We start from the raw sequence: 26,102 nt of genomic DNA, 5'->3' as shown, positions 1-26,102 counted from the left end.
CATAAGAAAAAACAAAATAGTAAGATTTGCCAGACAAAATAAATAGGATCACCTTTTTATAATTTTTGGAAAGAATGGACTTGGTACCTTTCATGGCCTCTTCAAAAGAGCAAGGTCTTGAAGGACTAGACATTTCTTTCTTCACATTTACATTCAAAGCACCAGCTGCTGCTATAAAAGCAAAACAAAAAGATTGATGTATTTATTTAAACTTTCCCTAAGAAAAAGGTGTATCCTAAAAATCTTTAATTGGAATATTTCCTATAAAATATTATTAAATTATTTTTTAGCAGAAAATCTAAGCAGAGATGAGTTTTTATAATCACCAATCTATGCCCTAAAAATTCACCAACCAAATGGGCAGTAACATGCTCATGTATCAAAACAAGAAACAACAGCAACTTAAAATCCTTTTTGTAACAGTATTCCCATTGACAATACCTGATGAGTAGAAGACTGATGTGAAACCTTTTTTCTTCCCCTTTTCTCCCCTCCATGCTGGGTGTGGAGCCCAATGCAGGGCTTGAATTCACAATCTTTAGATCAAGACCTGAGCTGAGATCAAGAGTTGGATGCTGCACCCAGGTGCCCCAAGATGGATATAAAACTTTTAAAATTTATTTTAAAATAAATTATATATATTTTAACACCAGAATGAAAAAAATTCACCATTCATCTACATAAATGATTTATTAAAATAATACTGATTGAGAAATGTTAATTAATCAGTTGAACTAAATTAAAAATGTGATAAATAGGGGATCCCTGGGTGGCTTAGCAGTTTGGCGCTTGCCTTTGGCCCAGGGCGCAATCCTGGAGACCTGGGATCGAGTCCTGTGTCGGGCTCCTGGCATGGAGTCTGCTTCTCCCACCTCCTATGTCTCTGCCTCGCTCTCTCTCTATGTCTATCATAAATCAATCAATCTTTAAAAAATCAATCAATCTTTAAAAAAAAGTGATAAACAGAACCTATAACATTATGATTATTCCTTTTGTAAAGCCTTGGAAAAAATAATCTTTGTATATTATTAATAGAGAATTTCTAGACTATAACATCTAGTCATAGCAACTACAGCTACCATGGCAACTTTAAATTTAATGGACCGGAGAGTAGGGTTCAGTTCTAAAATGATAAATAGGGACACGGCTGGGTGGCTTAGAAGTTGAGTGTCTGCCTTCACCCGAGGGTGTGATCCTGGGATCCAGGATCGAGTCCCACATTGGGCTCCCTGTGAGGAGACTGCTTCTCCCTTTGCCTATGTCTCTGCCTCTCTCTGTCTCTCATGAATAAATAAATAAATCTTTAAAAAAAATCTTTGACTTACTCAGAATGGGAACGGAATCACCTTATTTTCAATTTCTTTTAAATTTTTATCTTTATTTATTTTTAAGTAAAGTGTATACCCAATGTGGGGCTTGAACTAACAACCCTGAGATCAAGCATGGTGCTCTACTGACTGAGCCAGCCAAGAGCTCCACCTTATTTTCAATTTCTTATTTTTGATAGGTCAATGTGAAATGATACTTATGAAGAGACTATAAAGAGCTAGTTAGCTGTGAATAAAAAGACAAAATGAACACATCTAAGAATGAAGTTAAATAACTTAGTGTGCTACACAGGAAGTCCAATGAATGACATATAGGGAACTGAATGGAAAAGAAATCCATAGACAGTTTTAAAGCATAACAATAATTCTAACAATTACAGACTTACCTATCATCCATCCATCTATCAATCTACCAATCTAGAGTGTGTGAGCAGGGTACGGAATAGGAGAGGGAGAGAGAGAAAATCTTAAGAAGGCTCCACACCCAATGCAGAACCTGATGCAGGGCTTGACCTCATGACCCTGAGATTATAACCTGAGCAGAAAACAAAAGCTGGATGCCTAATCAATTGAGCCACCCAGGTACCCCAGCAACCACAGATTTAAAAATAGAAATCTTTGAAAACATTTAAATTTCAACTTTTAAAATCAAGTTTTAGTCAATTGTTGTTAGAGGAAAAAAAAAGAATAATTATTATATCCCTCATTTCTTACAGAAATACCACTGCTGTGTCACTGCAAAAAATACCTGATGTGATTTATGTGTCTTCATAGAGTGAAGTGAAAACTTTGGTGACTAACTGGCAAAGTTTTATGACCCTGCAAACTAAAAACTTGGGAACATGCACGTGAAGTATATTTTTTAGCTCTAGACTCAGAGCGCTGTAGAGGAGCTTTATCTGGCAAAGCATGCAGAACCAGTTTATGTTCAATTGAACCCTTGCCCCAATCACATGTACCAAATATCCATGATCCCCGAATTTTCTGCATAAGACTGCATTAGACTATGAGTACAGTCTCAGATCTCCAGAGCAGACAGAGCTTGGAAGCACTGGTTGGTGCACAAAGGCCCTCTAGGTATAGAATGAAGCTAAGAAAGAAAAGAAGGCTACCAGACTGGGGAATCCTCCTTCCTTGTGTTGCCATATCTGACTTTGAACTCCCAAGCATTCTAATACTCCTAAATTCAACTCTCCTCTTTCAGGTTGGTATGAAAGTACCTTGGTCAAATCAGGAGGATAGGACATATTAATTTGCTAGTTTAATTATAACTTTTAAATATTTAGGCAAGTAGTATAATAGTCATCATTTCTACAATACTGGGGTAGTCCTAGTTTTTGCTGTTATAATTATACACCACTGAATACTCAAATGTTTAACCACAGTCCCCAGATGAATCACAACAGCAATTGGTTTATCATGAGATAGTGCAAATTTTCTATAACCAAGTTTTCCTGAAAATCATATTCTCTCTCATGTATATCTGAAAAGATTATATTTCAGAAAACACAAAAAGTGAAATTATAGCAAAGTTCTTTTTTAAAAATATTTTATTTATTTATTCATGAGAGAGAGATAGAGGCAGAGACACAGGCAGAGGGAGAAGCAGGCTCCATGTAGGGAGCCCGACATGGGACTCAATCCCGGGACTCCAGGACCACACCCCGGACTGAAGGCAGGCGTTAAACTGCTGAGCCACCCGGGGATCCCCAGGAAAATTCTTTAATTAACTGTATCATAAAGGCAGAAACTGAAGCATTAGGTCTTATTACAAAGTTTGCATAGTATGTATTTATTTGATTAAGAGATTCTGAGTGTAACTGTTATCTATTGAAGACAAAATATGAAAGGAAAAACTTAAAAGAATAAACATGTTAATGATTGCCTAAATGTGGCCAAAGATATCAATTAGTGTATGCTGTTAAGCAGAAGACTTAAAAGCTGTTTTGGGATCCCTGGGTGGCACAGCGGTTTGGTGCCTGCCTTTGGCCCAGGGCGCGATCCTGGAGACCCGGGATCGAATCCCACGTTGGGCTCCCGGTGCATGGAGCCTGCTTCTCCCTCTGCCTGTGTCTCTGCCTCTCTCTCTCTCTCTCTCTCTCTCTCTCTCTCTCTGTGTGTGTGACTATCATAAACAAATAAAAATTAAAAAAAAAAAGCTGTTTTATCTGCCAATTTTATAAAGGGAAATTTTTTTTTAAAGATTTATTTATTTATTCATGATAGAAAGAGAGAGAGAGAGAGAGAGAGAGGGAGAGAGAGGGAGGCAGAGGGAGAATCAGGCTCCATGCCGGGAGCCTGATGCAGGACTCGATCCCGCGACTCCAGGATCGCGCCCTGGACCAAAGGCAGGCGCCAAACCGCTGAGCCACCCAGGGATCCCCTCAAAGGGAAATTTCTAATCATCAATATGTATCAGTAAGAAAGGACAGTACTAAGAGAGGATTCTTAGTGCTGACACTAAACACTTCAAAGTCCAAAATGTTCTTCATAATTAATCAATAAAAGCAAACAAATAACCATAAAACCTCAGTATTTTCAACACCACAAAATCTTTGAGGCTATTCCCTGACTAGATACCTACACTTCCCTCTTCCCTTTCCACACAAATGATACAGCTTATTAGTTCTATATCAATTATGCCAGCTTTCTCCTCACAAGTAAGCTCCTCTTAACAAAAAATATTAAATGCCACTATTTAAGTAATTTAGCAATTACTAAAATGCTTTAGCTACCATTAGTTTTTTTTTAATTTTATTCATTTATTTATTTATGATAGTCACAGAGGGAGAGAGAGAGAGAGGCGCAGAGACATAGGCAGAGGGAGAAGCAGGCTCCATGCACCGGGAGCCCGACGTGGGATTCGATCCTGGGTCTCCAGGATCGCACCCCGGGCCAAAGGCAGGCGCCAAACCGCTGCGCCACCCAGGGATCCCGCTACCATTAGTTTTAAGTCAAACTTTCTTGGATTTTTGAGACCTTTCTAGAAAGAAAACAATAAAATATTTGGTCTCTTTGAGTATCTTCTCTTTATTTTTTTTGAAACCAGTATATTATTTCTAAACTTTGCCTTTTCCTGCCTGAAAATTTTACTGCTGATCTTTTATTCTGATACAAATATTAATTTCATTAATGCTATGTAATGTAGCATACTTTTTTTTTTTTTATTTTAATTTACTTATGATAGTCACAGAGAGAGAGAGAGAGAGAGAGAGGCAGAGACACAGGCAGAGGGAGAAGCAGGCTCCATGCACCGGGAGCCCGACGTGGGATTCGATCCCGGGTCTCCAGGATCACGCCCTGGGCCAAAGGCAGGCGCCAAACCACTGCGCCACCCAGGGATCCCAATGTAGCATACTTTTACAGCAAACTGGTGAATAATAATAAGCAATGCTGTGAAATTTATTTTTTTTAATTTATTTATTTATGATAGTCACAGAGAGAGAGAGAGAGAGAGAGGCAGAGACACAGGCAGAGGGAGAAGCAGGCTCCATGCACCGGGAGCCCGATATGGGATTCGATCCCGGGTCTCCAGGATCGCGCCCTGAGCCAAAGGCAGGCGCCAAACCGCTGCGCCACCCAGGGATCCCAATGCTGTGAAATTTAGACTTGATTTATTTTATTTTTATTTTTTAATAAATTTTATTTTATTTTAAGATTTTGTTTATTCATGAGAGACAGAGAGAAAGAGAGGCAGAGACACAAGCAGAGGAAGAAGCAGGCTCCATGCAGGGAGCCTAATATAGGACTCGATCCCGGGACTCTGCAATCATGCCCTGAGCCAAAGGCAGGCGCTCAACCATTGTGCCATCCAGGCGTCCCTAGACATGATTTTTTAAAAAGGGGAGAGATTCATTAAATGATAGAAAGTAATTATCAAGATAAGATTAACTCAGGTCTAGTTATGGTTTCCATTGCTTTTTCTTGCCTGGGCTTTTTCCCCTCTGCCACCTTTAGTCACCTTGTACCTCAATGAATCCTGAACTATATGGGAATAACATAAACAATAAACTTAAAATATGGAAGAAATGCTAATTCTGAAGTATGCCTGAGACTGGAATGAACTGAACCAATGGTAAACATAGCAGAAATCAAGCCTAGGTCAATGGAACATGTACAGAGTTTCATTTTCTAAAATGTTCCCCCTACTTTTGCCAGGAAAAGGCTTCTCTTCTTTAAGCAACTAAATGTGTAGGGAAGAAATTCTTAAGAGACCTCCTACCCAGAGATTTTCTAAACTTATGAACATTTCAATTGTTTTTATTGTTCTGGTTTCTAAAGGAACTACTTTACCTAAATGCTTGAAATTGTATTTGAAATATTAACCAAATTAATATTTTTGACTACAAATTAGAAAATGTTACATGCATATAACTCCACTTATGATTTTATCATTTATCAATCCAAGCTTATCTCTCCCTCTCCCAAAATACATCCTATAGGCCAGATACAGACTAAACTATTAAGTTTTTCAAAGTCGTCACTTTTACCTTTCTGTATATAAGAGGTACTAAATGAATGATAACTCTTACCAAGTAATATGGATGATATAATTCTGTAGAGTAAACTTCAGAACATTCCTAGCTTTTCTTTTTACTATTGGAGCATAAGCAGAAATAATATCCTTGACATAAGAGGAAAAACAGTATGTGGTGGCCATCTTCTTAGGAAATCATGCCCTTAGAAATCAATTCATCCTAGCACACAACTTTTTCTTTTTGGTTGACTGGTCTTCATATGCTTCCAAAAAATTAGAAATTAGTGATCGATTTTAGTTCAGAATTTTTATTTTGACATACCTGGGTCAGGAGTGTAAGTGAATGGCTGAACATCATGAGATCTTCCAGCATTGGTCACTACATATATTCCCACTGATACTGGCAACGTTATATGTTGGTCGTGATATGGGGGAACCTTCACAATAAGATGATTCTAAATTTAAAGGAAATAACAAGAGTCAAAAAAGAAGCAATATTTAAATAAAAAATTTGAAATAATTATAATTAAGTACATTTCCTGTTAGCTGTAAAATATAAAAAGTCTGACTTTTTAAAGCTCAGGTTTACAGGCATCATGACATTAAACTTAAAACTGCTTTTAATTTATTTTTATTTTTTTAGGATTTTACTTATTCATGAGAGACACAGAGAAAGAGAGAGAAACAGAGATACAGGCAGAGGGAGAAGCAGGCCTCCCACAAGGAGCCCTGATGTGGGACTCCACCCGGGGATCACGCCCTGAGCTGAAGGCAGATGCTCAACCACTGAGCCACTCAAGTGTCCCTGCTTTTAATGTTTTACAACGGCTTACTAGGTGCTTCTCCCGCCAACTATCTCTCTTTTCCATTCTCCCTGAGCTTGTTACATTCTGGCCACGCCAACCTTCTCAGTCCAGTCTTTTAACACATTAAATTCATTTTTGTTTTTACCTCACAGCTATTACAACTTGCTTGTCTCTCCCACTGAAATATTCTTCGTTCGCCTCTTCTTTTTTTTTTTAAAGATTTTATTTATTTATTCATAGAGACACAGAGAGAGAGAGAGAAGCAGAGGCAGAGGGAGAAGCAGGCTCCATGCAGGGAGCCCGACGTGGGACTCGATCCAGGGTCCCCAGGATCAAACCCCGGGCCGCAGGCGGCGCTAAACCGCTGCGCCCCTGGGGCTGCCCTCGTTCGCCTCTTCAAATGGCTAGTTCTTAACCCATTTTCAGGTCTTACTCAAAATGTTACCTCCACATAGAGGCCAGCCTTATATGACCATACTACTTGAAGTAGTAACCCTTCCCAACCGGGTCACATAATCTTATTTCTAAAATAGCATTTATCACCACTTTAAGTTACTGTGATTGTTTTTTCACTCTCCAATCACAAGAATTTAAGCTCTGTAAGAAACTAGGATGTTCTGTTCTTCATTCTATAACCACCGTTAAACACCTTATACAATATAGATCAAATGTATTTGAATTAAAAAATGAATAAATTTTGAGGAAAAAAATATGCCCACTAAGCACAATGTCAATTATATGTTTTGTACAACATTAATTGTGAAGTGCCTTTTGCAATGCAGTTCACAACTGCTTCCTAATCACTTTCTTATTTAAAGTCAGATAGAGTTCAGTGTACCCAACCCTACCAAATCAAAGTTATTCTTTTGTCAGATAGTGGCAGAAGCATCCTCATAAGAAAAAAGTTTATAGTGCCTCATCAGCACTCACTCAAAGAAGACTTCATCTTCTTGAACCATATTTGAGTTTTGCAACTTCTTCCCTAGTATATTGTAGTAATGGGAAGGAGTATTAAGGGCTAGCGATTATGTTTTTCTACTGAGGATGTGATATGCAGGAAGCTAATGATGGCAAATGAGGATGATGTGAGGTTTTTTTTTTTTCTTTTTTTAAGATTTATTTATTTATTCATGTGAGACACAGAGAGAGGCAGAGACACAAGCAGAGGAGAAGCAGGCTCCCCATGGGGAGCCCGATGTGGGACTCCACCCCAGGACCCCGTGATCACACCCTGAGCCGAAGGGAGATGCTCAGCCACTGAGCCACCCAGGTGTCCTTCTTATTTAGCTAGACTACAGTTGATTGACTCAGTTCATAGAACTGAGTGACAAGTGACAAGTGGGGCCAAGATCAAGGTTTCAATTTTTGAGCAATTAGTTCGTTTCTAAGCCATTTTTTAAAAAGATTTATTTATTTATTTTTGATAGACAGAGAGAGAGAGAGAGAGAGGCAGAGACACAGGAGGAGGGAGAAGCAGGCTCCATGCCGGGAGCCTGACATGGGACTCGATCCCGGGTTTCCAGGACCGTGCCCTGGGCCAAAGGCAGGCGCTAAACCGCTGAGCCACCCAGGGATTCCTCGTTTCTTTTCTTTTCTTTTTTTTTAAAGATTTTATTCATTTATTCATGAGAGACACAGAAAGAGAGGCAGAGACTGAAGCAGGCTCCATGCAGGAAGCCCGATGTGGGACTTGATCCTGGGACCCCAGGATCATACCCCGGGCTGAAGGCAGATGCTTAACCACTAAGCCACCCAGGCGCCCCTGGATTCCCCGTTTCTAAGCCATCTTAAAACACTCTCTGAAACAGTCATGTTTGAAGTAAAGAGATAGCTTCTGATTTATGGCACTATGCCTCCTAAGCCCAGTTAGCCATCCTCCCCCAAATCAATCAATTAATCAATCAATCACTTTTTAAGCTAGGTGAAAACACATGTATACATGAGTGTATGTCTACAGATATTTGGACATACTGAAAGCACATACTCAAATACACATAAGCTCATCAAAAAATGTATCTGCACTGATCTAACTTCTTTTTTTTTTTTTGATCTAACTTCTAATAAGCAGTTTTAAAATTCTGCTTACTCTTAACGTTACTCTTTTGTTTGAACACTCTAATTATGTCACAAAGCAGTCCTACCTGAAGAGATGTTTGAATGGATGGGCTTATGAGGTTATCCTCTCATTCTTAAAATTATTTGGCAAATTTTGCAACTGAAATTATTCTTCTGAATAAAATCTTATTTCTTGGTAATCAGTAACAGAATTAGTATTTAAAAGTTGGATGCATATGTTATTTAAAAGCTTTTACTCCACTTGCTTTGAGAGTATATTTAAACAAATCTAATTTGAAACCTTTAAAAAACCAAATGAACCTATTTTTATACTAATCTTTCATACTCTCTCAATTTGCATCTAGAAATTCTACAAGTGATTTGAATTAAAAACTAGGTAAATTATGAAGTGATAGAAAGTTGTTTTTAAACACTATTTTAGTAAATTAAGAGCAATTAGCTACCATTAAGTTAGGAGCACAATACAAATAAAACACACAAAGGGTTGGGAGGCCTTTGGAGCAAGTCAATATTCTCTAGCATAAAAATAGAAGCATACCTTAATTTTAATTTCTTAGAAAAAATCTGCCTGGGTTCAAAATAACAATTTTCTTCTCAGTAGATAATTTTTTTTTTAATTTATAAGCTATGGTGCTAGATATTTTCCATTCTCCTAAATGACAATTTATCATTGCCACGTTCATTTTGCAGTTGAGGATATGTCTACATATGTACAATTAGAAACACTAACAAAATTCCTAATAAAATAATTTGAAAATATGTAACCTCTAAGCCTTTGTTTAGTCTAGATGTTCCCAAAAATTCTGAGGATCTCTTTTGGCATTTCTTTCAATAACTTTCCATATTTAAACTGATAATTCCATCTTTTCCAAAACTCCTAAGCTTCTCTTTATTTTTTATTGTTTCCCTCTAAAGAGTGCAATAGAAAGACCTCAGAAGACTAAAGATTGAGAAATAACAATCTATACAACTTTGTATTTTTGATACACTAATGCCTGTTTCATGTTTTATAAAACAAGCTATTCTTTTTTTTTTTTTTTGAAGATTTTATTTATTTATTTATGAGAGACACATAGAGAAAGGCAGAGACACAGGCAGAGGGAGAAGCAGGCTCCATGCAGGGAGCCTGATGTGGGACTCGATCCTAGGTCCCAGGATCGTATCCTGGGCTGAAGGCAGAGCCAAACTGCTGGGCCATCAGGGCTGCCCTAAAACAAGCTATTCTTTTTTTTTTTTTTAAACAAGCTATTCTTAAATTGAATTATATACTTTTTAGTTTCTAATATAACCATTCTTAGCTTCTAGATCCCTTTTTAAAATCATCTCCATATTTCAAGCTGTGAAACTCTTGCTTTCTTTCAAAACCAACTTATGTTTAAGACTATGTATATATACATATACATAGAGATTATATAATCTAACTATATGTGAAAGATCAATCTTAAGAGATTGATCTTTAAGATATATATCTTTTGTATATATTTAATAGGCAGAATTTATCTGAAATTGTTAAGCTGGGAGTAGATATAATGACCATGTGCCTATCACATTTGGTATATATGTGCACAAGACATTATTGCTTTGAACAGAAGAGCCAGATATTAAACAAAGAACTGTTTTTCCCAGACTTCATTAATCTCAATTTATTTAAGTCTATTTTTAAAGTATTATTCATTCTTACTCTCTACTCAACATGGGGCTCAAACTCACAATCCTGAGGTCAGGAGTCATCTGCACCTTCAACTGAACCAGCCAGGACCTCTCAACTTTTAAACTTATATTATTTTTATTTTATTATTTTTTAAACTTCTAAATAATAAAAAAGCTTAACGACTGATGAGTTAATTTTGGGGTTGCAAACGAAGTTATCACAATTACTCATAACTGCAATTTGCAAAGTTATCTTTAAATGGTCTTTTCTACTATACCATCTTTTGTTCATTTTTTAATACTACAGAGGTCCTTTCAGCTTTTCTGTATAGACCTGGTATTTCTTTACTGACTAAAATTTCTTTTCTCTTGTTTTCTGAGTACTCTTTCCTCTAAATGTTTATTTTTTCAAACAGATTTTTTAAAAAGTAATCACTACACATAAACTCAATCCCACAACCCCCAGATAGAGTCACATGCTCCACCAACTGAGCCAGCCAGGCACCCCTAAATGTTTTGGTTTTTTTTCTTTTTCTTTAATATAATCTGTTGGATCAATTCTTTATATCTCCATTGTGATCCAATTCTAAAACACTTCCCAGAAAGTCTCTTAGGAAAAAAAAGACAGAAAGCTCTCTGAAAAAGATAAAAATTTAAAAATGAAAAGAACCATAGAATTAATGAAAGATCATATTATGTTTTAGTTTGTTATACATACTTGCTTGAAAAAACCCCAGGACCTCTAGATAAAGTCACCAAATAAGGACATTAATTCCTTTCCATTCCACCATGTCTTATTTTTATGATTATTCTTCTTTAATCTATTGTAGCTGGTATAACTACCCTGAAAAAAAGTGTTTTAAGAATATTAACTACCCCATGCCTCAAAGGTAAAGAAGTAAAAAAAAGGAAGGACGGAAAGAAGGAAGGAAGAGGAAGAGGGAGAGAAGTTAGAGGAAGAAGAGGGGGAGAAGAAGAGGAAGGTGGAAGAGGAGGAAGAGGAGGAGGAGGAGAAAAGACTTAACAAAAGACTTAACTTCTTAACACTTAAGTTCTATATGAATCAGCAAGTTAAGACTATAATTTGTTGCAGCTATCTTAATATTTTGTACAATTTATAGGGCAAGTTTCTCAGTCTCCAGAACTAGTTTTCTTATCTATAAACTATATCATAAGGTAAGGAAGAGAAATTATAATAGAATATTACTAGAAAGGAATTTACATTAATCTAACCAACTCATCAAAAAACAAAATGTTTATAGAACACATAGAAGTACTGCACAGATAAGTTAAGCTTTAGTCAGGACCAAAACTACAGGCATGTAAGAGCCTGGTTGAAATCAGGGTTTTAAGTCCCCTCAGAAAGAATAAGGAACCTCAGACCCCAGGGTCCTCATTTTCTTCAAAGTGAATAAAATGAACTGACAGTTTTTTTTTTTTATATGTTAAGTGCTTAATATTATGAGGAACACAGAAGACTCAAAATATATTGTTCCTCACCTCTGGGAGTCCTTGAAAGGAAGCCACTGTAGTTCATGGGGAGTGGGAATGGTCTGATCAAATAAATTATATAAGAAATCATAAAATGTCAGAGTTAGAAGGAATCTCTCATATAATCTAGTAAAAATTTACGTATTAGAAAGCTTGGGCACAGAAGTGACCTGTCTTATTTAGGTAACACAGACTGTTAGTGACAAAGTAAGTGCTAGAACTTCAGTTAAGACATATTGCCCAAAGGTATATGTGACAAACAAATGACTGTTAAGTCCCACTATCTCTTTTTGACAGCATGTAGTAGTAGCGTAAAGCCAGAGGAAAACTTTCTACATAGCATTTATCTAGGTGTATAAGAAGCTCCACTTACTATAGGATACTATTTTGTGAAGAATTGACTCAACCCAAAGTAAGATTTAGTTTTTGCCCTTGGCTACTGAAAAGTAATCTCTAAGACCTTTAATTTCTGCTTGATAGGGGTATCTCTGATTTGGGACTTTTGCCACCGGATTAACACATCCAACAATGTGATTTACGAAGGGGACTTTGGAAAATGTCATATTAGTTTCAAGCTCTGATGGAACTGAACACTAAAGGTTAGCTGCATGGGCAATATGTGACTGAGCCCTAACAAAAACTCTGGGTACAATGGCTTGGATGAGCTTCCTGATTGATAATACTCTGTGTATTGTCACACATGGATATGCTGAGAGTGTAAGGCATCCTGAGGACAACAGAGGCTTCACCTTCGGGACCTTCCCAGACCTTGCTCTATGGGTCTTTTCGCTCTGGCTGGTTCTGATTTGTGTCCTTTTGCTTTAATAAAACTGAAATTAAATATAGTGCTTCCTGAATTTTGTAAGTTATTCTAGCAAATCTGAGTAGGGAGTGGGAACCTCTAAATCTGAATGAAGCCTACTGTTCAAAAATGAAAGTGGTCAGGAGACTCCTGAACTTGTGCCTAGTATCTGAAGTGAGGGCAGTATCAGAGAACACTGTGCCCTTAGCTTTGAGTTTGGCAATGTATTATAGTGGATATATATTTTAGATTTTATTAAAAAAAATACAAAGCAATAAAAAAAACTTTAAAAGTTACAAACTTTTTTGCTAAATTGGCCAATCTCTAATTTTTTCCTCTTCCATCTCTCCTGTTTGCTTTCATGTGCTATTTTCTACTCCTTTTCTTCTCCTCTGGTAAATTTTAGGCTTTGGGTATTTTACTGTAAGTTTGTTCCTCTCTTCATGATCTACACCTATATGTGTTATTCTGCATATGCCTTCTATCTGAATTGTACATTAATTTGTCCTTCTCTTCTGATAGTCTCAACTTCTGTAAGTGTAATACTATTTGTTCCACATTCTAATTCATAAGCCAGTTTTTTACCCTGTTTTCAAGCTCTTTTTACTTGTCATTTAGAAAATAATGTATGGTGAGGTCCTACAGACCCTTTAAATGTAACAAACAGTGCCTCTGTGAAAAAGTAACTAACAAACATAGAACACCTACAATAGCAGGTACTCGATAAATAAGTTTCCCTTTGATTTATAAATAGTAAATCTGGATAATCCAAATCCTCAGAACAAACAAATATCAGGAAAGAAAGGTTTCATTTATTAACAATGATAATTTATTAATGCTTCTAACTTTTAAAAATAGGTAACTGTCATTTTTAGCATCAGTGGAATAATTCCATTTCAGTTAGAGAAATTCTCAAGAAAGAAACTTTTAAATGATTTGTATGAATTCTACATAAAGAAGAAATTTAATCTGTTGATCAGGAAAATTTCAGAACAAAACTAAATTTCTCAGAGAGTAAATAATTAAACTACAAAAAGGGTTAAATTATACCTGATGAAATAATTCCATGTCAATTTCAGCTTCTGACTTCCAAGAGTTTTCATCTGATTGAAATAAAAACAGTAATTTACTAAAATTCTGAAACTCTTTTTACTTTGTAGCTATTATTGTAGCTTTATAACAAAGTAGAACATGCGACATTTTCCATACCAGTATTATGCCTACTTACCAGAAACATTTTCTTGGAAAATAACTTTAGTTCCTTTCAGAAAGTTCTTGCCGATTAAAAATACTTCTTCCTCTCCTTTCACTGAACAGCTATGCAAGCTTTTCTTTAAGATTTCTGGCACTCCTGCTGGCTGAGCTGTGGGTACACATAAGCATTCCATAAAAAGAACCACCAACACTTATTTCTTTTCTAAAATCGACTCAATTATCCAGTTCTAGAAGTTGTCTTTGTGGACCTCTGAATTGGACTTCCTTTACCCTGCAGCTTAACTTTCACCCTAACAAGGAAAACCCAGGAATTAATTTTTAATAATTCTGTATTAAGTTTTATTAATGTATTAATTTTTAATAATTCGGATGAGATTTTGTAGGGATAGATTAATGTCTAAGATGGGGTTTTATTATATGTCATCTTTGTTTTATCATTATGTGATTGATGAATAGGTTTTAAAATATGCACTTAGTTGGGCAGCCCCGGTGGCTCAGTGGTTTAGTGCCGCTTGCAGCCCGGGGTGTGATCCTATCCTGGAGATCCGGGATCGAGTCCCACATCGGGCTTCCTGCATGGAGCCTGCTTCTCCCTCTGCCTGTGTCTCTGCCTCTCTCTCTCTCTCTCTCTCTGCCTCTATGAATAAATATAATCTTAAAAAAATGCACTTAATTGTATTTGTCATAATATTTTTTAAGAATTCTATTTAAAAACAAGCTTGTCCCACAGTCCTAACCTCAAAAATGCCAGCTATGCTTTTGCCATTACAAGACTTCTGAAGCAATATGTGCCTCTGGGTGGTGGTGAGGGCTACTTTCAGAATCTACACCCAGGACTCAAGAGGCCCCACACCAAAAGAATACCTAAAAACAGACCGACTCCAAATCTGAATAGTTTTTTCTACAAGGGGATCTCCCTGAACTAGGATGACCTGAGCTCAAAAAATAAAATGCACTAGTTTTCCAATTACAAGACAAAGTAACCACTACTAAAATAAACAAAGAAGCTGTAAAGTACTGAGGGCACAAATCTAATGAATAAATTATAATCAGCCTACCAACTTTTCTCATGCCAGGATTTCCTTAAGAAAATCTAATAGGGGAAAAAAAAAAAAAGAAAATCTAATAGGTATTCCTTAGCAAAACAGTTTTCTAAGTCAAGTAAATCTGGGAAATACTGGATTAAAGCAAAGCTAAATAAACAAAAGGATTTCTCTAAGTATTTAATATGCTGATAAACAGTATAAATATTCAAGAAGTGAATATAGTATACAAGTTCCATGAACATATCAGGACAGGCCATGTGACTTGTTTGTATAATGAAATGTGAACTGAAATAATGTGCCAGTTCAAGGAAAAGGCTTTTAGAACCTCACATGGTTCCACTATTTCCTTCTTCGGCTCTACTACAAAAATGGCAATGTCCCAGATAAGAGCAGCTTCTTCAGCCTGAATCCTCAAGTGAAGGGAATGGACCTGCTTCAAAACCACAGCCAATACGATCATAAAATGAGGGAGAAATAGAACTGTTGTTGAATGCCACTGAGTTTTGTTGTTGTTGTTACTGCATCATTTAGCCTTATTTTCTGATACTAACAAGTATCCTGTCCTTATTTAATATTTATTTATTTATTTATTCATGAGACACACACAGAAAGAGGCAGAGACAGGGGGAGAAACATGCTCTCCTGCGGGGAGCCTGATGCCAGACTCAATCCCAGGACTCCGGGATCACAATCTGAGCCAAAGGCAGACATTCAACCACTGAGCCACCCAGGTACCCTCATTAAATATTCAAACAGAAAATGACACTTGCAGCAACGTCTAAGAGTTTAAAACAAAGTGTGAATGTATAACCATATACACTGGTTAAAACCCACAGGGTTAATGTATGAAGAAAACACAAACAGTTATTGGCCAAATACTAGCAATTATATGCTTAAGATTTTATTTATTTATTCATGAGAGAGAGAGAAGCAGAGACATATGCAGAGGGAGAAGCAGGCTCCTTGCAGGGAACCTGATATGGGACTTGATCCCAGGATTCCGGGATCATGCCACTGAGCCACCCAGGCATCCCCTATATGCCCTTTTTAAATGAAGAATTAACTTTTTTTAAGATTTTATTTTATTTATTCATGAGAGACACAGAGAGAAGGAGAGGCAGAGACACAGGCAGAGGGAGAAGCTGGCCCCATGCAGGGAGCCCAACGCGGGACTCAGTCCTGGGACTCCAGGATCACGCCCTGGGCCAAAGGCAGGTGCTAAACCTCTGAACCACCCAGGGATCCCCATGAAGAATTAACTTAACTAATTTATAGCTTTTTAGAGTAACACTGGAACTAGATATCTGTTTTAAAAGGACATTCAATGGAATGCCTGGGTGGCTCAGTGGTTGAGCGTCTGCCTTTGGCTCAGGGTGTGATCCTGGAGTTCCAAGGACTGAGTCCCACATCAGGCCCCCTGCATGGGGCCTGCTTCTCCCTCTGCCTCTCTCTCTCTGTGTCTCTCATGAATAAATAAATAAAATCTGAAAAAAAAAATTAAAGGACATTCAAGAAAAACAGTAAATTTTTTAAAGATTTTTTTATTTTTAAGTAATCTCTATACTCAACATGGGCCTTGAACACACAACCTTGAGATCAAGAGTCAGTATTCTCCAAGGTCTGAGCCAGCCATGTACCCCAGGAAATATTATTTTGAATAGAAAACAATAAGAGGCGAAAATTTATATGAATATTTGTATTAATCAAATGAATGGAAAGTATGTATATAACCTTTCTCCCCATTTTCAAATACTATGTGGAAATTCCACTTCACTGATGCTTATCAAAACTTATTTTTTTCCTATCTCATTTTTTTCCTTTTATGTATTAAGGGTATATAATGGCCAAATGAGGCCCTTCTGAAAGGTACACTGTGTATATATCTTCTATATATTTGTATTTACTTATACAAAGAACTAGTCTGTTACTGTTCAAGATAATTTAACTTTTAACTTTTGATCTTAAAAGGTCTTTTCTATTAAAAAGTTTAATGGTTACCGAAGAGCTAGACACCATACCAAACAGAACTAAAGTCACTATAAGCATTAACTATTTTATTTTTATCTTTAAGTAATTAGTAAGCCAGCTCTTGAAAGTGATCATATTGCTTAAAAAACTGTAACACAAAAAAAAGCAGCCACTTTCCTGGTATTTTAAAAACAATGTGCTTCTAGATGCTTTTCAAATACTAGCTTCAAAAATAAAGCTGAAAAAAATTAATGAATGTCTGAATACTGAAAAATAACAGAGCAAATATTTCATTGTGCCAAAAGAATTAGTAAGCTTTTTAAAAATGTCTGTAAAGAGAAGAAAGTTTACTCAATGTTACGATCCTTTTCCTAAAGTTGTGGGATACACAGAAATAACGGAGTTAGAAACTTGTTAAATTCAGTCCGATTTAATCCAATACACGTTATGGTGAAGAAAGCTAAAATTAATTTTGCTATATTTTTAAAAATTAGCATAGAAGGGTAGATACTAAAAAATATGAAAATTGATATTTTTAATTTGCTATAGTGTCAACAAATAATATAAACAATATAAAAGGGAATAATTCTTTCACCCCCTTAAAAACAAACAAAAACAGAGAATAGGTCCAGTAGTCATTGTTAAACAAGTAAAAGCAGGATTTCTTTTTTCAATGTCACAAAGCACATAAATACTGGCAATAGGCCTTCTTTCCATGGAGTGTCTCTAGCTCGAAGATCAAGTGTCTGTTTCCTCTCCTCCCTTCTACCTCTATCACCTTTTGGCCCCTCTTCCTCTTTTACCTCCTCTTATCTTCCGGTTTCCTTTTATCTCCCATTCCAATTCTAACCCTTCTTACTAACCTATTTCCTTTTCACCTCTCTTTCTATTCCAATTGTTCAAACATGTCAAAAAGGTTATATTCATGGAAATAAACATAAACCAGGAACCTGTAATGAAACATTCTTATTAATTTTTTAAATAAAAAGACTTTGGAGGCCCTTTGCTTCACTGTGTCTTATTTATATGTTTACTTTTCCTTTTCCCTCATATCCCTACTCCAAAGGCTAAGTGCAACCCTCAGGCTCCCTAAAGTAGTCAGGTTAAAATTCAAATTATTTAGCTCAACACACATGTCTCTATAAAACAGATCTTGCCAGGCTCTAGTAGCTTCAAATCTTACCACTTCTTCATAATATATATATATAAATATATATATATATATATATATATATATATATATATATATTTTTTTTTTTTTTGAGAGGGAGAGAAAGAATCTTAAGTAGGCTTCATGCCCAGCGCCAAGCCTGACTAGGGGCTCAATCTCACGACCCTGAAATCATAACCTGAGCTGAAATCAAGAGTTGGACACTTAACTAAGCTACCCTCAACCTCTTTTTAATTCCCTTGAAAGAAGCATATGCTTTCATTGAGTGTATTTATACACCCTTCCCCCTTTGCCTACAATGACCTTCATCTAAACCCTGTTCTGCCTGGTTTGCTTCTATTTGTCCTTCAACACACAGCACAAGTTTTACCATCTCCAAAACAAGATGTTCTTCTTTTCTAATGTTTCTCCTGTACCCTATTCACGCATCTGCTACAGTCTTTATATCACTTTATAATAGGAAACTTACTTATCTGTTTTTTTTTTTTTTCTCTAGCCTGCTAGAGTAAGCTCCTTAAGCTATCACATCTTTATTTCCAGAACTGGGCATGTTTTAACTATCCCTTCAATTAGCTATGAAGTTTTCCCCAAACCTTTTGGAGATTCTGATTTAAATAAGTGTTTTTGTTCTTGTTTTTGTTTTTTTTTTTTTAATTTTAAATGCACCACAGAAGACTCTAACAGCCAAGATTGAGAAGCAACACATTTATATTGAATAAAATGACTGACTGAATGGAAATAAGGCAGTATTTTGTTATAATACAGTACTGTTTCTATGGAGTAAATTGTAACCCCAATAAGAACAACTTTGACTCAGGGCGTGATCCCAGGGTCCAGGACTGAATCCCACATTGGGCTCTCTGTGAGGAGCCTGCTTCTCCCTCTGCTTGTGTCTCTGCCTCTCTCTCTGTGTCTCTCATGAATAAATAAAATCTTAAAAAAAGAAAAATTAGTCAAAATTACTGGGGAACAGAGATAAAATGATGATAAAATTCAGGGAGTTTAGTTCCTTTTGGTATTTTCAGAAAAATGTTAAAACAGGGAGTAGCAGTACAGAGAAATTTTTTTTAAACCGTATTCTGTGAGTCATAAATGGATTTCAAAGAAATGTTAAACAAGAAACTGTCTACTATATGATCCAGGAATTCTACCTACTTCAAGGTATGTACTCAAGAGAAATGAAACTACATACCCACACAAAAACCTGTACATATATGTTCACAGAAGCGTTATTCATAACCAAAAGTTGGTAACAACCCCATGCCCATGAGTGGATGAATGGATAGACAAATTGTGGTATATCCAATAATGGAATACCATTCAGCCATAAAAAGGAATGAAGTACCTGGTATGTGCTACATTATCAATGAACCTTGAAAACATGCTAAGAGAAAGAAACCAGATAAAAAGGCCACATACTGGATGATCCCATTTATATGAAATGTCCAGAATAAGTGAATCCATAGAGACAGAATGTAGAAGAGTGGTTTCCAGGGTCTAGGGTAACTGGGGAATGGTGAGTGACTCCTAAGAAGTCTAGGAGGTTTCTTTTTGGTGGTGATAAAAATGTTCTAAAAGGGTGCCTGGGTGGCTCAGTCAGCTAACCATCTGCCTTTGACTCCGGTCAAGAGCCTGGAGTCCTAGAATCAGGCCCTGCATTGGGCGCTTTGCTCAGTGGGGAACCTACTTCTCCCTCACCCTCTGCCTGCTGCTCGCCCTGCTTATACTCTCTCTCCTTCTTTCTCTGTTAAATAAATAAATAAATAAAATCTTTTTAAAAAGTTCTAAAATTAGGTAATGGTGATGGTCATACAACTTTGTGAATATGATTAAACTGTACACATTAAAAGGCTTAACTGTGGGCAGCCTGCGTGGCTCACTTAGTGCCGCCTTCAGCCCGGGGCCTGATCCTGGAGACCCAGGATGGAGTTCCGTGTCGGGCTCCCTGCATGGAGCCTGCTTTTCCCTCTGCCTGTCTCTGTCTCTCTGTTTCTCATGAATAAATAAAAAAATATTTTCTTTTAAAAAAAATAAATAAAAGGCTTATTAACTGCATGGTATGTAAATTATATCTCAGTAAGCCATTATAAAAGAAAAAAGAAACTGTCTACTCTGGGACAGAAAGCATGAACCTAAATTGTATGTAAATTTAAGATATAAATGCCATATGCCAATACCCTAATTATAATCTATACAATTTAAGAAGTATATCCACTATTATGTTACGGTTGATTAAAATAAAATCTTTCTGGGCAGCCCCGGTGGCGCAGCGGTTTGGCGCCGCCTGCAGCCTGGGGTGTGATCCTGGAGACCTGGGATCGAGTCCCATGTCGGGCTCCCTGCATGGAGCCTGCTTCTCCCTCTGCCTGTGTCTCAGTCTCTCTCTCTCTGAATAAAATAAATAAATCTTAAAAAAAAAACATACTTCTAAAAAAAAAATCAAATAAATAAAATCTTTCCTATATTCTATAGTAGGTATCATCAGTCCAAAACAACCAACTACAAAAACATCAGATTATCTCTTACCTACCATTTCCTACACTGAACAGTTTTGTCCCTATTACATAAAAAGTGAAACTAATCACTTCTATTTTATTAATAACACATAATTTTGTCAAGATCAAATGGGATAACATAGTACTACTATTAATAGGAAACTCCATTAGATTAATACCAGAGGGCAGCTCGGGTGGCTCAGCGGTTTAGTGCCGCCTTCAGCCCAGGGCATGATCCTGGAGACCTGGGATCGAGTCCCACATCAGGCTCCCTGCATGGGGCCTGCTTTTCCCTCTGCCTGTGTCTCTGCCTCTCTCTCTCTCTCTCTGTATCTCTCATGAATAAATACATAAAATCTTAAAAAAAAAGATTAATACTAGAGAGGAGGAATTTTTTAACTACAGAGAAGTGGGAATCAGCACTTGGGCATGGTTAGCCTAGTCTTCTTGCCTACCTCTTCTGCAACTGCCTACATGCATAAAACATACATTTTAGATGGTCTGTGCCAGTTGATAAAGAGGCCTGTAATTGTGGAAGGTTGCTCTCGCTGGGTTGATAGATATATCCTACCATGCAATGAAAAAGTCCTTTTGCAAACAGTTTTATTAGTAAGTCAAGTTAGTATTATCATCTCAATTTCTCTAACTCCTATGTGTCTAATTCTAAATACAAGGGAAGCATGTATTTATTAACTTTCTAAGTAAGACCTCAGCATACATGAAAGTGCTTTATAAACCGTACAGTATAACAAGGATAAAAAAATACTATAAAAAGTAATATTGAAGTTAATACCTTTTCCTGTATATCTAATATTTTAATAAAAATAATTAAAAAGTAATAAAAAAATTTAAAATATTTCATTTTGTTGTCAGTTAAAAAAGATTGACCAATCTACACACTGCTGGGCAACATATTTAATGAAAACTCGGGACACCTGGGTGGCTCAGTGGTTGAGCATGTGCCTTTGGCTCAGGCGTGATCCCAGATCCTGGGATTGAGTCCCGGATGAGGCTCCCTGCATGGAGCCTGCTTCTCCTCCCTCTGCCTATGTCTCTGCCTCTCTCTGTGTGTCTCTCATGAATAAATTAATAAAATCTTAAAAAAAAAACCCATGAAGATCAAGTAAAATTATATTCTGAACACAGAATGATGACTCATTACATAAGATGATAGGTCTTCAAAAAAAACAAGTCACTGAACCATTAGGAATGTACAGATCAGGAGGCTAAGGGGTATCTGTCTGGCTCTGTTAGTAGAGCATGGGACTCTTGATTTCAGGTCGTAACTTCAAGCCCCAAGTTGGGGGTAGAAATACTTAAACATTTTTTTAAAAAGGAGGCTTAGAGGGGATCCCTGGGTGGCGCAGCGGTTTGGCGCCTGCCTTTGGCCCATGGCGCAATCCTGGAGACCTGGGATCGAATCCCACATCGGACTCCCGGTGCATGGAGCCTGCTTCTCACTCTGCCTGTGTCTCTGCCTCTCTCTCTCTCTCTCTCTCTCTCTGTGTGACTATCATAAATAAATAAAAATTAAAAAAAAAAGGAGGCTTAGACTCTTGCCCTAAGATTAGCTCTAATTGATATTCATAGAAATTACTATTAGAAATATTTTAAGCTAGTTATATAGTTTAAGAAAAAAAAACCGTTTGCATGAAATTCAGTGAACGTTAATAAATATGAAAACTATCACGTAAACATAAGTGATAGTATGTTTATAGCAAATTAAAAGTATGTTCTTCTTGCAAGTGATTTTTTAATTTAAATATTAATTGACATATATTCAATGTTACATTAGTTTGTGTACACTATAATGATTTAACAACTCTTTACCTTATGCTATGCTCACCATAAGTATAGCTACTGTCACCATGCAACACTATTATAACACTACTGACTATATTCCCCTATGCTGTATCTTTTATTTTATTTCATTCTGTAACTGAAATCCTGGATCTTCCCCTCCCTTTTATCCATCTTGCTCATCCCCCAGCAACCTGGCTACCACATCAATTTGTTCTCTGTATTTATAGGTCTTATTCTTTTTGTTTATTCACATGTTTTGTTTTTAGATGCTACATGTAAGTGAAATTATATGGTACTTTCTCTGACTTTTTAAACTCAGCATAATACCCTGTAGATTCATCTATGTTGTCACAAATGGCAAAACTATATCCTTTTTGGTACTCCTTTCTTTCAAAAAAAGTACTGCTCATGTTTATCTAGTCTCTCTAAGCAAAAAGAAAGTGACAAATAGTCAACTAAAGGAATAAAAAAATATCCAATACCTCCGTAATAAATGACTTCTACAAAAAAAAAGGAAGGGACAATATAGGTAATTCAAGTAAAATCCCCCAATATGAACTCAGATCTCTTTTCTTAATTCATAAGAAGTCTAAATTACATAATATAAATCTCCTAGGTAGAGGAAACAGTTCACTAACATAATCTCTTTCTGTAACCATCCAGAGGCGATGGCTAGGATGAAATGAATTTTTTAAACTTGGCATCAGCACTGCAATTTTAATTGATTATAACGGCAATGTAGCATAGTGGTTAAAAGCAGAGGCTCTAAATCCTGGTCTTAAGATTTACTAGCTATGTGACCTTGAGGGAGTTATTTAATCTCTTTAAATATCAGTTTCATCAACTGTAGAATGAAATCCATATCTGGTAACAGAGAGGACTGAATGATACAATGCTTATAAAGTGTTTAACAAAATCCCCAGCATATAGTCAGAGCTCAAAACATGTTAACTTTTATCACTGGTGTATATCCTTTCCACTGTGTGGTGCTGCTTCTTAGGGCCATTAAATCCACCCCACACATCACCTCCCAGAGAGATATACTTCTTTGCCTTGTGGACAATATTATCATTAATAGTGATAATTAAGAAATGATAATAATTACAGGTGAAACAGTTCAGAAAATTAGGTTTTCTAGTTCTTTTGTATTTTCTACAATCTTTAGCCAGTTATATTTATACTTTAATAATACCTTAATGAAAAATAAAATGAAGAAATGATTGAACACACTAACGAAAGAACAAATAATTAAAGTTGGCAACGATTTCTCGGTTTCTGCTGAAGCAGTATAATCTGAATTATCTAGTCATCTCCTGGCTCTGGCCTTCAGAGAGTGGCTACAGTCATGCTCAAAGTATTAGATCACTTTAAAAAAGAAGTGCAAATATATCACTAAAATTGGAAATTCATCCTAATAAGATTCAAGCTGGGACATATTGTGAATTATAGTAAATCCAAAATTGGAGCAACCCAATTAGAAAAGCTTTAGGGACGTTTGGGTGGCTCAGTGGCTGAGCAGCTGCCTTTAGCTCAGGGCATGATCCGGGGTCCGGGAACAGAGTTCCTCAATGGGCTCCCTTAGGGGAGTCTGTTTCTCCCTCCACCTCTGTCTCTGCCTCTCTCGGTGTCTCTCATGAATAAATAAGTAAAATCTTAAAAAAAGGAAAAAAAGCTTTAGAACTCAATAAACCATCTACAGATTATTTATTTTGTGCCTATCTAAATGCAACAGAATGGAAATGGAATCTACGATCTGTAAAAGCAGTCTATTTATAACTGCACATCACCCGGAAATGGCCCAAGGAAATACCAGTATCAACAGAAATTTGTCCTAATAATGAAAAATAGAGAAATCCAACTGAACTCTCTCTCTCTTTTTTTTTAAAGATTTTATTTATTTATTCATGATAGTCACAGAGAGAGAGAGAGAGAGGCTGAGACACAGGCAGAGCGAGAAGCAGGCTCCATGCAGGGAGCCCGACGTGGGATTCGATCCTGGGTCTCCAGGATCGCGCCCTGGGCCAAAGGCAGGCGCCAAACCGCTGCGCCACCCAGGGATCCCCCAACTGAACTCTCTTGAGAAGAGAAAGATACATTAGTACTTAAAAAAAAATTCGGTGTTTGATAAGCTTAAAGTACGGTTATATAGTCATTTCTGAGATGAATTAAAAGAAAGGGAAAAATAAGAATTACAAAGGATAAAACAATTTGACAAAACTAAAATACATTAACAAAGGTTTTGTAACTGTCCTAGGGGTAGTGGTTGTAATATCCAAAACAACCCAAAGGAAAGTCAACTGATTGGATGGATCTGAGTCTCTTCTGCTCTTCTGAATTCAGGTATAAATTATAAAAACACAATGCCCAAGAAAATTACAATCAATGAAAATTTTCTTTTTTTAAAAGATATTTTATTTATTTATTCATGAGAGACAGAGAGAGAGAGAGACAGAGAGACAGAGGCACAGGCAGAGAGAGAAGCAGGCTCCATGCAGGGTGCCCCATGTAGGACCCCATCCCGGGACTCCAGGATCATGCCCTGGGTTGAAGACAGGAATAAACCACTGAGCCACCCGGGGTTCCCCCAATGAAAATTTTCTGAAGTGATACTTAAGGGAAAATTTTTCCTATTTATTACTTGTAATAATATTCCTTATAGGGAAACTAGAATATATGATTGAATCTAAACACATACACACACACACACACACACACACGTCATTCATTTACTTTCCATGCCAAGATTAGCAAAATAAGAATTTCATTTCTCACTTCCCAACACTATAATTTAACGCTCTAATTTGTAATCAGAACTCTGACTGCTATATATTCTCAAAGTTCTGCTTATCTTAGTATTTCTTACATTCTTTTTTTTTTTTAATTTTTTTAAATTTTTATTTATTTATGATAGTCACAGAGAGAGAAAGAGAGAGAGGCAGAGACATAGGCAGATGGAGAAGCAGGCTCCATGCACCGGGAGCCCGACGTGGGACTCGATCCCGGGTCTCCAGGATCGCGCCCTGGGCCAAAGGCAGGCGCCAAACCGCTGTGCCACCCAGGGATCCCTATTTCTTACATTCTAATAGAAAACAGACTTAGGATTAAAGCAACTTATCAATTCTTTGGCTTTCCAATTTACTTCATAAATCATTCAGAGTACTTTTTCTTTTCTTTAAGTAGGCTCCATGCCCAGCATGGAGCCCAATGGCAGGGCTTTGACTCATGACCCTGAAATCAAGACCTGAGCTGATACCAAGTTGGAAGCTTAACCAAGGGCCACCCAGGTGCCCCTAAAGTACATGTTTTAAAAGATTTTATTTATTTATTAATGAGAGACACAGAGAGAGAGAGGTAGAGACACAGGCAGAGGGAGAAGCAGGCCCCAGGCAGGGAGCCCGATGTAGGACTCAATCCTGGGTCTCTAGGATCATGCCCTGGGCTGAAGGCGGCGCTAAACTGCTGAGCCACCCAGGCTGTCCTAAAGTACATTTTTTTAATAAAAAAATTTTTTTAAACTAGGCTACACACCTAATTTGAGGGGTTTGAATTCACAACTCTGAGATCAACAGTCGCATGCTCTAGTGACTGAGCCAGCCAGGCGTCACCTCAAATTACTTTTAAAATCAGTTCGGGATGATAATAGGGAACTACAAAATGTTACCACCTTTAGAATTTTATTTATCCACCTTTAGACTAAAAAATCTGACTATAGCTTTTAAAATGTTTCAAGTTTTGGGATCCCTGGGTGGCTCAGTGGTTTAGCACCTGCCTTCA

At 36.9% G+C, this 26,102-nt stretch overlaps 1 protein-coding gene across 8 annotated transcripts in view; it reads right to left on the bottom strand.

Moving 5' to 3' along the window:
• The window catches only part of NFAT5 (nuclear factor of activated T cells 5), a 118,791-nt gene that overhangs the window by 20,470 nt on the left and 72,219 nt on the right, over nt 1–26,102 (bottom strand). For 5 of the 8 annotated variants that reach the window (XM_055307042.1, XM_055307044.1, XM_055307048.1 and 2 more), the window contains 4 exons: nt 13,859–13,993; nt 13,681–13,733; nt 6,128–6,260; nt 88–171 (listed from right to left, as the gene is read on the bottom strand). In XM_055307042.1, the coding sequence (XP_055163017.1) occupies nt 88–171; nt 6,128–6,260; nt 13,681–13,733; nt 13,859–13,993 (405 nt within the window). The remainder of the gene's footprint in view (nt 1–87; nt 172–6,127; nt 6,261–13,680; nt 13,734–13,858; nt 13,994–26,102) is intronic. The other 3 variants (XM_055307043.1, XM_055307045.1, XM_055307049.1) reach the window with 1 other exon arrangement.

This window comes from Nyctereutes procyonoides, unplaced genomic scaffold (assembly GCF_905146905.1).
Source record: "Nyctereutes procyonoides isolate TBG_1078 unplaced genomic scaffold, NYPRO_anot_genome, whole genome shotgun sequence".
Taxonomy (NCBI): Eukaryota; Metazoa; Chordata; class Mammalia; order Carnivora; family Canidae; genus Nyctereutes; species Nyctereutes procyonoides.
This window is presented reverse-complemented; position numbering and strand designations above follow the sequence as displayed.